Source organism: Diabrotica virgifera, chromosome 9, assembly GCF_917563875.1.
Source record: "Diabrotica virgifera virgifera chromosome 9, PGI_DIABVI_V3a".
Taxonomy (NCBI): domain Eukaryota; kingdom Metazoa; phylum Arthropoda; class Insecta; order Coleoptera; family Chrysomelidae; genus Diabrotica; species Diabrotica virgifera.
Genome location: NC_065451.1, coordinates 155,647,127 through 155,662,578, shown reverse-complemented (window position 1 = coordinate 155,662,578; position 15,452 = coordinate 155,647,127). Strand labels below are relative to the sequence as shown.

Sequence of the window (15,452 nt, the reverse complement as noted above, 5' to 3'; positions counted from 1 at the left end):
TACTTTACTAATAAAAATTAAATTTTTTGTCCGACTGTCGAGTTGCCCAATATTTTTGTCCGACACTTTGATTTTTTGATTAAGAATACAATTACTTATAACCTACTAATGTTGTCGGAAAAATGGTTTTAAAGGAAAGGGTTGCACGAACCCAGTATTATTTAAAAGACAGTTTATTAATAAAAATTAAATTTTTTGTCCGACTTTGGATTTGACCCAATATTTTTGTCGGACACTTAGATTTTTTGATTTAGAATATAACTACTTATAACCTGATACTTGTGTCGGAAATTTTTTTTAATTGGAAAAAAAACTACAGAACGATGTTTGTCGTTGTTCAAGGAGTATGTACGCAAATATCAGATCACAATTTTTCTAAAATTTTCCCTCTTGTCCGAAATTTTTTTGGGAAAATTTTGGGTACAGCTCTACGTCATACCCTTTTAAATGTTTTACTTAGTGTGTGTACCAATATTCAGCTAAATCGATTCAAAAATAACCGAGAAAAACTGTTTTAAAATATTTTTGGATAATACCTCCTCGTCCATAGCCTAAAAGAATTAAGTTTCCTGTTCGTTTACCCCAACATTTTTGTCAGACAATTACATTTTTTGTTTAAGAGTATAATTACTTGTATCCTACTACTTTTGTCGGAAAAATGGTTGTAAAGATAAGGGATGCACGAACCCAGAATAGTTTAAAATTATAGTTTATTAATAAAAATTAAATTTTTTGTCCGACTTTGGATGTGCCCCACTATTTATGTCGGGCGCTTAGATTTTTTGATTTGGAATATAACTACTTATAACCTGATACATGTGCTGAAATTTTTTTTTAATTCGAGAAAAAATACAGAACGATGTTTGTCGTTGTTCAAGGAGTATGTACACAAATTATCAGATCACAATTTTTCTAAAATTTTCCCTCTAGTCGGAAAATTTTTTAAGAAAATTTTGGGTTGCGATCTAGGTCATACCCTTTTAAATGCTTTACTTAGTGTGTGTACCAATTTTCAGCTAAATCGATTCAAAAGTAACCGAGAAACACTGTTTTAAAATTTTTTTTTGATAATACCTCCTCGTCGATAGCCTAAAAGAATTAAGTTTTCTGCTCGTTTGCCCCAACATTTTTGTCAGACAATTACATTTTTTGTTTAAGAATATAATTACTTGTAACCTACTACTTTTGTCGGAAAAATGGTTGTAAAGATAAGGGATGCACGAACCCAGCATAATTTGAAAGTCTACTTTACTAATCAAAATTAAATTTTTTGTCCGACTGTCGAGTTGCCCCAATATTTTTGTCCGACACTTTGATTTTTTGATTAAGAATATAATTACTTATAACCTACTAATGTTGTCGGAAAAATGGTTGTAAATAAAAAAATTTCAGGAAATTGACATCTTCGGCGCGTCCGACTGCGCATATGCCCCGTGAAAATTGTCCGACAAGGTTACCACATTATTGTAAAAACGTTTTATGGTAGATACCGTTAAAATTATCCATGTGGTAATAAATTTATTATTTTCATAAATTTGACATATTTAGCGTGTCCGACGCGTCATATTCCCCAATATTTTTGTCCGACAAAATTGTTTTCGTTGTTTATATGATAAAATCCATTGATTAAAATAGAATGACCAATGTGGTAATAAATTTTTTTCTTGCATAAAATTGACAATTTCGTCACCGCTTGACAGACAAACGCCCCACTACCATAATGCGCCAAGCTCAAAATTTGTCCGACTCCACAAAAATAACAAGTACAAAAAGTTTCAACGGTGTGGTCATAAATAATAATTGTATATGCGGGCCCAAGGCCTATTATCCTTTCATTAAACTCTCATGCAAAAATCAGACTGCTACTATTTACCACCAACATAATTCCTGTCATTTGACATGTTCTACGTGTCGGACTTAAAATTCCCAACATATCTGTCGAACAAACATTTTTTTATATATTATATAAAGTTTGCTATTGAATAAACTTAAAAACAACCTGCTATATTCACAATCATAAACTTGTTAGGATGACACGTTCCACGATTAAAATCACGTTCCACAATTAAAAATTCCCCTAATCCACTGTCCTCATATTAGTCTGGGCTGATTATCGGAGAATAGGCCATTTTTGGGAAAAGTTATTTACCAGCAATTTTATTGCTGGAATCGAATTACAAGATCCTATATATTATTAATATAGGTATGCAAAGTTCTCAGATAGTGTGCTACTTTTTTTATAAACAAAATGGCGCCCGAAAATCTTGTTTTTTTTTAATTATTGCTCTATAACTCCGAAGATTTTAACTTTACAACAAAAACACTCAAATAAAAATTCACCGTGATTAAATTCTGCATAGAGACTTGTTTTTCCCGATCTGCTCCAACGCAAATTTTCCTCGGAAAATGCGGGTTTTCCCAACAAAATCTTCAATTTTCAAATAAAGTTTTTGATAAGTAATTATCTACCAATAATTAAATAATTTGGTGACTTAAAAGCCTTCTTGGTTTAGATTATAGTTCCAGAAGCTGGTAAAAATTAAACGAATATTTTAGCAACAATTCAATTGTTAATTAATAATTTACGGTACACTGATCAAACTTTGAAAGCTTATAAAGATGAGATGCCTATTTAACATTTTGTCGACAAAATATAATTTACACGCGCGAAAGCAGACTAATACAGTACTGTAGCTAAAATGTTCACTCGGAGAGACGACCGGCCGCGCGACGACACTTTTAATAAATAATGTATGCTGCGTGTCAGTCGCTTCGAGTGAACATTTTAGCTCCGACTCTGTATCTTTTGCGCTAAAAATTACAAAAAAAAGTATTTTTAATCTTTGATTAAAATATAACCATTACACTAATTTTTGACATTTTTTGCGAGTAATTAGATTGCACCATAGACTCACTTTTAAGCTTTGAAACAATTAAAACAAATTATAAACAACGGAAAATCGTATATTTACTTTGCTGTTTCATAACTTTTTTGCAAATGGTTAGAAAATTTTTTTAAAGCATTCATTTTCAAGACCTATGAAACACGCATTTTAAGTATTTTTTTAAATTAGAATATAATAAACAATTTCTGAGAAATGTTAATTTGTTTATAACAATTTTTTGTAAACATTTAAAGATTATGCAAAAAAATGAAAAATTTATATTTTGTCGACAAAATATTAAATAGGCATCACACCTTTTTAATCTTTCTAAGTTTGATCAATGTCTCATGGTTATTTTGGTGGTTATTGCGACTGTAAATTGTTAATTAACAATTAAATTGTTGCTAAAATATTCGTTTCATTTTCACCGGCTTCTGAATTTATAATCTACACCAAGAAAGCTTTTATTTCACCAAGTTATATAATTATTGATAAATAATTACTGGCCCAAAAAATTTATTTGAAAATTCGAGATTTTGTTGGGAAAACCCACATTTTCCGAGGAAAATTTTCGTCGGAGCCAATCGGGAAAAACATGCCTCTATGTAGAATTAAATTGGGGTGAATTCTTATTTGAGTGTTTTTGGTGTAAAGTTAAAATCTTCGGAGTTATAGAGCAATAATTGAAAAAAATACGATTTGTCGGCGCCATTTTGTTTATAAAAAAAGTAGCACACTATCTGCGGACTTTGCATACCTATATTAATAATATATAGGATCTTATAATTCGATTCCAGCAATAAAATTGCTGGTAAATAACCTTTCTTTGTACTTTACTAATTAGACCAGCGTATTATAACTATTTTTTTTTCAAAATTCAAAGATTATGCAAAAAAAAGAAAAATTTATATTTTGTCGATAAAATATTAAATAAGCATCTCATCTTTATAATCTTTATAAGTTTGATCAATGTATCATGATTATTTTGGTTATTATTTCGATCGTAATTTGTTAATTAACAATTGAATTGTTGCTAAAATATTCGTTTAATTTTCACCGGCTTCTGGAATTACAATCTATACCAAGAAAGCTTTGATGTCACTAAGTTATTTAATTATTGATTAATAATTAAATTACTTACCTAAAACTTTATTTGAAAATTAGAGTTTTTGTTAGGAAAATCCGCATTTTCCGAGGAAAATTTTTGTCGGAGCAAATCGTGAAAAACCTATCCCTATGCAGAATTTAATTGTGGTGAATTTTTATTTGGGTGTTTTTGTTATAGAGTTAAAATCTTGGGAGTTATAGAGCAATTACTGAAAAATATACGATTTGTCGGCGCCATTTTGTTTATAAAAAAAGTAGCACACTATCTGCGGACTTTGCATACCTATATTATTAATATATAGGATCTTATAATTCGATTCCAGCAATAAAATTGCTGGTAAATAACTTTTCCATGAATTTTGCTAATTAGCCCAGAGTATATATCAAAGTTTGTCCGACCGGACACCGTTAAGCTATTAACAAATTTTCAGCTTGCTATTAATAGACTTTTTTGGTACGCGGGATCCAGACCTATTTCTACCGTTTTATGTAGTCAACCGCATAAAAATTAGATTTGTGTCAGATCACTTGCAAAATATTGGACACTCTCCCTTTTACGGGACAGATATTGCCGTATTCCACGATAAAAATATTCAACTAGTTACCTTTACAAGTCTTCCAATCATCCCCTAGTTCCATACCCTGGGGACAAGTGCAATAAGCTCTTCCGTGACTATCAATACATCCATGTGAACATCTCGAAAGATTTCCAGTGCACTGGTTGATATTTGCGCAGGTGTGAAGATCGTCAGCTAAGCGAGTTCCCGCCAAATTCGAACAGGAACATCTGTACGAACCAGGAAAATTGTGGCACGTATCTTGGCAAGGTCCATGGCCGTTTCTAACGTGGCATTCGTTTATGTCTTCGCAGGAAAAGCCGTCGTGGGATATTTGATAACCGTTTGGACAATCACAGGAGAAAGAGCCTATGTTGTTCACACAGAAGTGTTGGCACCCTCCGTTTTGTACATCGCATTCATTGATATCTAAAAATATATATTTATTATTGACTAAAAATAAAAAATATAAAAAAAAATATTTTTAAGAAACGCTTTTCTTTAGTTACGAGTGACTAAAATTAAACCTATTATACAAAAATCAACTAAAAACTAAAAAAAAAAAAAATTGAAAAAATGTAACACATTCGTTAAAGAAAAGCGTGGCGCGTCTTCATCGAATAAACGGTTTTCGCACCACGCTTTTCTTTAACGAATGTGTTACATTTGTTCATTTTTTTTATTTTTTGCTTTTTAGTTGATTTTTTTATAACATGTTTAATTTTAGTCACTCGTAACTAAAGAAAAGCGTTTCTTAAAAATATTTTTTTCATATTTTTTTATTTTTACTTTTTAGTCTTACACTTTTCAAACATTAATATATCGTCATGTTTATTAAAATATGTATAAAACATATGATGCACAAACATGAAAATAGTTAGAATCGGCAAAAAATTTGAAACCTTATTGTTTATTTATGAAGCATAACGTAAACAATTAACGTAAAAAGTGAAATTATGTATAGTTCATATAATTAGCTACAATCGATAAAAATTTCAAGTTTCTTCATTGTAAAAAATAAGAGAATTTAAGCATTTTCCGTTAAAATCGTTTTTTTTATTTAAACAATTAAAAAAAATTATTGACTATTCGTGTATTGTTCCCGCGAATGCATATGTCTGCAAATTTTTAGTCATTTGCATTGAAGAAAAGGCAGTCAAATTAACGTCTAAAGATTTGACCCAAACGATTGAACTAAAGAAAAGCGTTTAATTAATTAATACGACAAAACGAATTCTAATGTTAATTGTAGCACAAAACGTCTCTACCGGTGGTTTTTCTAAGACTACGATAAAAACACGAATTTTTTGAATTCGAGTTTTGGTTGAAATTTTGTTTTGTATCGTATTGAAATTTGACACGAATAAATAAACGCCGATTTATACAGTATGTCCCTGTAAGTTGTATCGATATGGAAAACTATTTTATTATTAATTTTACGAAAAAAAGTTATTCTTTATAAAAAGTTCTGCATGGTTCAAAACCTAGGATTCAACCATCAAATATCAAATTTTATGAATATTATACGAGGTATATAAAAAAGTTTGAATTTCACTCAAGAGTAAAGTAGCTTTATTTCTCACAATATTGAAAATTACTATTATGAAAAGTTGTTTGGAATTAAAACTATATTCTAATATCCAATTACATCCTTTTAATTGAAAATTTTTTTACATTATTTTCTCTTATTTCAATTCTGATAACTCTTTTATTATTAATTTTACGAAAAAAAGTGATTCTAAATAAAAAGTTCTGCATGGTCTAAAAACTAAAATACAACCATCTTATTTTAAGTTTTATCAATTTTATACGAGGTATGTCAAAAAATATGAATTTCGCTCAAGAGTAAAATACCTTTATTTTTCACAATATCGAAAATTGTTATTATGAAAAGTTATTTAGAAATAAAAACTATGTTTCAGTATGTAATTACATCTTTCTAATTGAAATATTCTGAACTATAAAGGTACTTACTTTTGATCTAAATTTATCTTTTTTGACATACCTCGTATAAAATTGATAATATTTTGATATAAGATGGTTGTATTTTAGGTTTAAGACCACCCAAAAGTTTTTATTAAGAATCGCTTTTTTTGTAAAATTAATAATAAAAGAGTTATCAGAATTGATATAACTGAAAATAATGTTAGTTAGCCATAATTTTTCAAAAAAAATTTTCAATTAGAAGGATGTAATTGCTTTTTAGAATATAGTTTTTAACTCCAAACAACTTTTCATAATAGCAATTTTCAATATTGTGAAAAATAAAGCTACTTTACTCTTGAGTGAAATTCAAACTTTTTGAAAAATCATCACATGCAATGATTTTTTTGTGACGGATATTCTTGAGTTGGGATTGATTTCATGTAATCGAATGAACTATCTTTTAATAAAGTCGTCCCAGGAACGCAACTCATAAATATTGGCGATATCATTTTAAAGTCTTCTACTTTAAAATATATAATATTCGTCTGAACTGACAATATAAATTAGTCAGATTAAATAAATTATTAGAAGAATTTTTTTACTTAGCAACAACATTTTTGTTTATTTTAGTAGTATTTTGTATTTTGACAACGAAACCCGATTTGGGCTTCGAAACGTTAATAAAATTATTTTTTTGGTAAAATTGCGGCTTATTCCCATTAAAAATAGTTGATTATAAAAATACCACAAGGAAATAGCTTCAGAACAACATCAAAATAATACCATATATCGATAGAGAGACAAATTATAAGCAAAATTTATTATATAAAGTTATTAATATAAATCAATACTTTTTGAGTTATTAAAAATCGAAAATTTTATTTTTTCATAAAAAATTTCATAATATATTAAAGCCAATTTTCACGTATAACTTAAAAAATATAAGCTTTTACAAAAAAGGTATTATTAGCAAAATTGAAGATAATAAAAAATTCAATAAACACCTCTGTTAAAGAACTAAACTAATGTTAGTTCAAAGTGGGTTATGGGTAATTGAATGTATATTTTTTTCGACGAGTACTCAAATGTAAGTATTCAAGCTTAGATAACGGGAAAACGATGCATTTTATAAAATATACCTGCTAAGCATTTGTCAAAGTACTTCAGAATACCTATCAAATGAGCTCCCTTAGAAGTTAATAGCATCAAAATTAAGCAAGTTATGATGAAAATAAGAGAACCCTTTCGAATTTTTTAGGAAAAAGTGAGAAATTAAACATACGCCATTTCCAAAAAAATTAAAATTTATAGTAATTCTTACAAGAATTTCTTTTTATTAGCATAAGTAATTATTTTAAACACTTTGAGCGGTTTAGAATGCATATTTTTGGAAAAAGGTATAATTTGAAAAAATCAAAATTTTTAAAATTATCGTAATTTTCATTTTTTAATAATAACTCCAAAATTACTCAATATGCGTAAAAAATTATATATAACCGAATTTTAATTTTTTCTGTGTCAAATACTTTATCTTTTTTATTATTTCTGTGGGGTAAAAAATAACCGAGATACAAACGTATAAAGCTTAAATTTTGCTGCGAGAACCACGTAACCGGGGCAATTTAACATTTTATCTTTAAGAAAGTAAGGGGTATAAAAGATTAAATTTAACACGATTTAATAGTCTTTGGAATTATCTTCCAAATGGTTTTAGGTGAACCTGATATCGTACAAACTGACGGAGGTATTTAAAAAATATATTAACATTTTTTTGGAGAAATCTTTAAAAGTTAAATTTTGAAAAATGTTTAGAGCATCAATTTTAATGCTATCAACTTGTTCCGGAGCTCATTTGATAGATACTTTTAAGTACTTTAACAAATCGCACCCTCAGTAATATAAGGGCTTAACTCAAAATTTGTGTTAACTGTGATTTTGAATGATATGGACACAAAAAGAAATTCTCTACCAGTTAGAACATGAATGTTTTGATAAATATATTTATGCCTCTCTCTCACTCTCCCACGCCACCTCTGATTTTTACTGCTACAAGGGAGCAATCAGTAACATGTCTTTCTTTGACGAAAATCCTGGTTAGTTTGTGTTTTAACATTTTGTATTATATAGAATAGTTTTTAATTGAGCCGTTATATTATTCAAAATATAATAAATAAATCTGTCTAATTCATAATAGATCGTTATTTTGTATAAACAGTGACAGGGCATTAGTAATAAAAGGGATCAAACTTAAACAGTTCCTTATTTCTGTTATGTTTTTTTTGTACTACAGTCGAACCCGCTTATTAGAATACCTCTTAAAGGAATATCCCGGTTTAAGGAATAAAAATTTGAGGTCCCGAAACATTTATAGTAGCAAACAATGATCGGTTATTAGAATATCCCGGTTATAGGAATACTTTTACTTAACACAAAGGCTATTCCAATAGGCGGGTTTGACTGTATATGGGACTAACTTGAAAGTATTTTTTTCAATTGCATGTAATTAATGGAATTTATTTATATTATTTTTTTTCTTATTGCTATTTACAGTGAAATTATCAAATAACAAATCTGCCAAATTTCACGTTTATAACTTAAATAATAAGCATATTATTTGAAAAAATAGCTGTAATTTTGGAAACCAGAATCTTCAAACGCGATTTCACAAAAATCTGCTTTTTGAATTGTGCCTCTATATTACTGAGGGTGCGATTAATGTTTAATAAGTTTATGTTATAAAATGCACAATTTTCCCGTTATTTAAGCTTGAATTAGGGATGGGAAAAACCTACCGGTTTAAACCTAAAACCGGTTTTTTTACTTCGCAATATCCGGTTTTACCGGTTGTTTTTTTGGTCCCGGTTATAACCGGTTTTTTCTTTTTAAAGTAAAAACCGGTTATTAGGTTTTTACGGTGATTAGGATTAGGATTAGGTTAGGTACTATTTTGGATCCCAATCATAATTATTATTCTCAAGTAATTATTCCAAACAAAACCATAATTCAAATTTTATTTTATTTTATAAAATACAGAAGCAAACTGAAAGTGCAATCTCACATCACCAAGAAACAATTATTAACTTTTATTATAATATTTCCTTGAAAATGTATTTGTAATCATAATATTTACATAAGAAGTGATCTGGTTGAATTAGACGCAAACATCATCTATTTTTCACACTTAACTTTTGACAGTGAAAGTGGGTGAATGACTTTTTCTGATTAGCAAAAATAATGCTCAGATTATGAATATCGAATTACTGATTACGAATACGAATCTCCAAGAATTTCGCTACATTTTCAAAACGATACACTCACACAGGAAGTATTAAATGAGTTAAAATATACCTATTCTACAAATATACAAACGTGTCAAAAGTATTACATGTTCTTTCGATATTACTAATTTTGATCATATTGATATCAAGTCGAATGGAGTATCGCAAACTAAAGTGTATTGTAAATGTAACTTTGTAACCTATTGGATTAAAAAAACCGAAAACCGGTTTTTCCAAAAACCGTTTTTTTTTGGCCGGTTATAACCGCCAGGTTAAACCGTATGCAAAAAAAACCGGTATAACCGAAAACCGGTGTTTTGTCAAAAACCGCCATCCCTAGCTTGAATACTTAGATTTGGGTATTAGCTGAATAAAATATAGGTACATTCAATATCCTATATCCTATAACTCACTTTTAGTTACCATTAGAATATTTTAAAGTAAAGAGTTTATTTCATTTTTTATTAGTTTCATTTTTGGTGATAATAACTTTTGTGTAAAAACTTACAGTTTTTGAGTTATTTATGAAAAATCTGTTAAAAACATGCAGTTTTCTCACGATAAATTAAAATTTTTGATCTATAATAACTCAAAAAGTTTTGATTTATTATAATAACTTTCGATGGAGGTTCAACGAAATCGGAGGTAATAGTCCCTATCCACCTTAAGTGACTGCACTAATCTGAAATATTTCAGTTTGGTCTGTAGATAGCAACATATGCATTCTCTGATGAAAAACTAACAAGGATTGAAACCGTTGACCGTGTGGTTATTCATATGTATTATAAATATTTACCTTCACAAATGTTTCCCTTCTTTCTAAATCCTGGAGGGCAACCACATGTAGCTTCTCCGTTCAACAAATAACAAAGATGAGAACATTTCTTCTTGTCTTCTATCGAACACTCACCAAAATATACTGGAAAACCAGGATTATTATCGCCTACAACTGCCCGTTTCGTATTTTCTAAAAAAATGTAAATCAAATTTCGATTATTTTTTAGTCATACACAAGATACAATTAATAAATAATAGGTACACTAATCAAAAACGAACGGAATATTATAATATACCCAATGTTTATTACAATAGCAGCTGATGAAGATTTTTGCGCCCTGATTTTGATAAATTGATAAATCCTTTACCGAAGCAGTTTCGTTAAACGTTTTTACTACTTTACTGACAATAGATGGAATTTCAGTTAGGATATAAATTATTAACGATATTACACGTTTTTGGTTGATTTCTAGGCATATCACCATATCAATAAAATCTCAATTCGCCCTTTTTCAGATACGCGATCCTTTGTGACGTTAAATAAAAACTAAAAATACTAAATTACTGAAATGTCAATGTTGATATTGTAAAAGTACCTAATAAAAGGTATCGTTTTAACTTCGGCGAAGATAATGATAGTAGCAATATTATAAGAATTGCACATTTAATTATACAAGCACATAATTTGGTACACGTATACAATACATAATATTATAAACGTTCAAATTTATATATGAGGCCATCTCAGATTTTACCTTTTACAAAAATGGCGGGCATTCAAACTGGCGACGATACATAATGTGACTAATAGCACGATAACTTTTGAACTGAAAGTCCGACTTCAACCAAATTTACTACAGTCGAACCCGCTTATTGGAATAGCCTTCTTGTCAACCAAAAGTATTCTTATAACCGGGATATTCTAATAACCGATCACTGATTGCTATTAGAAACGTTTCGGGACCTTAAATTTTTATTCCTTAAACCGGGATATTCCTTTAAGAGGTATTCTAATAAGCGGGTTTGACTGTATATGAGTTCGTTTTGGTATATAAGATCGAGCTCTTAAATCGGACGAATCGGTTTACCAAAAGTTGTGTTTTTTCTGAGTTTTATGTAAAAATATGTTTTTTTTTTCAATTCTTTCACCCTGTATATATTAATTTTTCAAAAAAGTAATACAGCCATTGGAAAGAGCGTAAAAATGTTTTTTAGGAAATATTTTGAACTTTTTAATTATGTTAATTACCATTAAATAAATGCATAACTTATCTTCACATGTACTTATGTGCGGCAGATTCGTGCAAATATTATAAGAATTATTGTGCATTTAATGGTATAAGCATATAATTTGGACCACACACACTACACATACAAAGATTCAAATTTAGACGTGAAGCTATCTCAGATTTTACCTTTAACAAAAATGGCAAGCATTCAAAATGGCGACTATACATATGTGATTAACAGCACGATAACTGTTGAACGAAAAGTCTGATTTCAACCAAATTTTGTACATAGGTCCTTTTTTGATGTGTAATATCAAGGTTTTGAACCGAAAGCATCGATTTACCAGAAGTTGTGTTTTTCCTTATTTTTTAGGTAAAGATATGTTGTTTCTTTTTTCAATTGTTTCACCTTGTATATAATAATTTTTCAAAAAGGTAATACGGGCGTTGAAAAAAGCGTAAAAATATTTTTTAGGGATATTTTGAACTCTTTAGTTATGTTAAATATCAATTACTAGATGCATAACGTATCTTCACATGTACCTATGAACCAATGTGCGGCAGATTCGTGTAAATAATATAAGAATTATTGTGCATTTAATGGTAGAAGCATATAATTGGGACCACACACAGTGCCATCTCAGATTTTGTCTTTTACAAAAATGGCGGGCATTCAAACTTAAGCTGCCGCATTAATCACATGGTACATGTGATGACACGTTATGCATTTATTAAATGGTAATTAACATAACTACAAAGTTCAAAATATTTCCATAATATTCTTATACACTTTTCAACGGCGGTATTACCTTTTTAAAAAATTAGTATATACAGGGTGAAAGAATTGAAAAATAACAACATATTTTTACATAAAAAATAGTCAAAACACAACTTCTCGTGAACCGATTCTTTCGGTTCAAGACCTCGATCTTACTCATCAAAAAAAGAACCTCGATGCCAAATTTGGCTGAAATCGGACTTTTCGTTCAAAAGTTATCGTGCTATTAGTCACATATGTATTTCGCCATTTTGAATGCCCGCCATTTTTGTAAAAGGCTAAATCTGAGATGGCTTTATATCTAAATTTGAACCTTTATATGTGTAGTTTATGTGGTATAAATTATATGCGCTTCTACTATTAAATCCACAATAATTCTTTTTATTCCTATAATATTTGCACTAATCTGCCGCACATAGATACATGTGAAGATACGTTATGCATTTATTAGATGGTAATTAACATAACTAAAAAGTTCAAAATATTTCCCGAAAAACATTTTTAGGCTCCTTTCAATAGCGGTATTAACTTTTTGAAAAATTAATATACAGTGTGTCCACGGTTGGCGTGCCCAAGAGGAAAAACTTTTGTATTTTCAATTTTAGCGAAAAATGTCATTCTTGATAAAAAGTTTTGCTTGTTCTAAAACCCCATAAAACGAAATAAAATTCTAGTTTTTCAAATTCTGCCTAATTTTGTAGAAAATTTTATGTAAATCCCTATAAATTTTTGCACTAAGTTCGAAATCGTAACAATAATCTAGTGTTGCCAAGCCACAATGTAGCTTAGTAACTGTCAACTCCGATAAATAATTTGCGAATTGTCAATTTTTTCGACAATGTTAAGCGTTCAATAAAGAATTTATCTTGTGATAAATTTCATTATTAAAATTATTGGATTAATAATTATTTAATTAATAAATAATTTGATGATTCAAGGAGAACGACAAAGTCTGGTTTCATAATCCAGAGAAGCGAAAGGGTTGTTCTCCCAAGTTATTATTGTTACAATTTCGAACTTAGCGCAAAAATTCATAGAGATTTACATAAAATTGGCTATAAAAATAAGCAGGATTTGAAAAACTTGAATTTTAGTTCATTTTATGGGGTTTTAGGACAAGCAAAACTTTTTAATAAGAATGACATTTTTCGCTAAAATTGAAAATAAAAAAGTTTTTCCTCTTGGGCACCCCATCCGTGGACACACTGTATACAGGGTGAAAGAATTAAAAAAAAAACAACATATTTTTACATAAAAACCAGGAAAAATACAACTTTTCGTAAACCGATTCTTCCAGTTTAAGATCTCGATCTTATACATCAAAAAAAGAACCTATATACCAAATTTGATTGAAATCGGATTTCTCGTTCAAAAGTTATCGTGCTATTAGTCACATATGTATAGTCGCCATTTTGAATGCCCGCCATTTTTGTAAATGGCAAAATCTGAGTCCTCATATCTAAATTTGAACCTTTATATGTGTAGTATAATATGTGGTCCAACTTATATGCTTGTATCAGTAAACACTCAATTGTTTCACATATCGGCCGCACTATATTATTGGGAACATTAGGTACACGAAAAATAAAATCAGTATTTCTTAAGGACTTCAAAATTTAAAAAAAAAACAATTAGGGTAACCTATTTGAAATAAGAAACTTCATTGGATTTGCAGAAAAATGCAAGATCTGACAATAATGTAAATACCTACCACCCTAATATTGGTTTGTTATGGTGAGACCCTTACACATCAAAATATATTATAAATATCGTGTTAGTCATTTTCTATGCTATCACGTTTTGTTGTGATGTAGCCTTTAAAGGGATTTTTAATAAAAATTTTATACCTTTTACAAAGAATTTTTCCAATTTTTGTGATTGATGGTATACATACAGCCAACTATGCCAAAAAATTTTCTTTTGCTTGTGGATTTTGTTACAGTAATACTTTGGACAGTTTGTGAAAGAACATTTTGTACTATTAGTCCAGAAAGGCACTGCGCATCCGCTAGGAAAAATATTCTAATTCGGATTTTTTGCACAATCTTACTCAAAAAGGACTCCTTTTAACAAATTTGCATGTTGCCAGGACCAAAAGTTGGTCAAAAATTTTTCAAACGTTTTTTTTTTTGTTTTTTTCCTAAAATTATTTTTTTTTGCATGGAACAAATTTTTTTTAGGTTTTTTGGATCATTCCAAACAGAAAAGGTCTTTAGTGACTTTTCTCTAAAATTGATAGTTTTTGACATATAAGCGATTAAAAATTGAAAAATTGCGAAATCGGCCATTTTAAACCCTCAAAAAGTATGTGAAAAACTGAAAATTTGAATGTTGCCAAGGTAGGTAGATATTCTTTAAACATCGATTGATAAAATCCCGAAGAGTTTTTTGCAATACAATATTCAAAACTCCTTTGTTTTTGAATTGCTAATCAAGCGTGCGCGACACTATTTTCCACCGTTGCATGTGTATGCAGTATGGTGCAAATGAAAGGAATAAATTTGATATTTAGTAAACCGGCGACTTTAAGGAAAAATTCCGAAACAGGTCGATTTTTATTTTTAAGTTATGATATTGTGACATACATGGTATACTAGTGACGTCATCCATCTGGGCGTGATGACGTAATCGATGATTTTTTTAAATGAGAATAGGGGTCGTGTGCCGGCTCATTTGAAAGGTTCTTCAATTCTCTATTCAGTAATATAAACATTTACATAATTATTTATACAGGGTGTCCAATAATTTAATTTTTTTGTCAATTTGTCAAATGATTTAATTTAATAAACATTTTTTGGACACCCTGTATAAATAATTATGTACATGTTTATATTACTGAATAGAGAATTGAAGAACCTTTCAAATGAGCCGGCACACGACCCGTATTATCATTTAAAAAAATCATCGATTAGGTC

At 29.3% G+C, this 15,452-nt stretch overlaps 1 protein-coding gene across 1 annotated transcript in view; it reads right to left on the bottom strand.

Annotated features, from left to right (window-relative positions):
• The window catches only part of LOC114342101 (fibrillin-1), a 423,761-nt gene that overhangs the window by 162,261 nt on the left and 246,048 nt on the right, over positions 1-15,452 (bottom strand). The window contains exons 3-4 of the mRNA XM_050661746.1: positions 10,550-10,720; positions 4,598-4,978 (exon numbers count right to left, since the gene is read on the bottom strand). Of these exons, the coding sequence (XP_050517703.1) occupies positions 4,598-4,978; positions 10,550-10,720 (552 nt within the window). The remainder of the gene's footprint in view (positions 1-4,597; positions 4,979-10,549; positions 10,721-15,452) is intronic.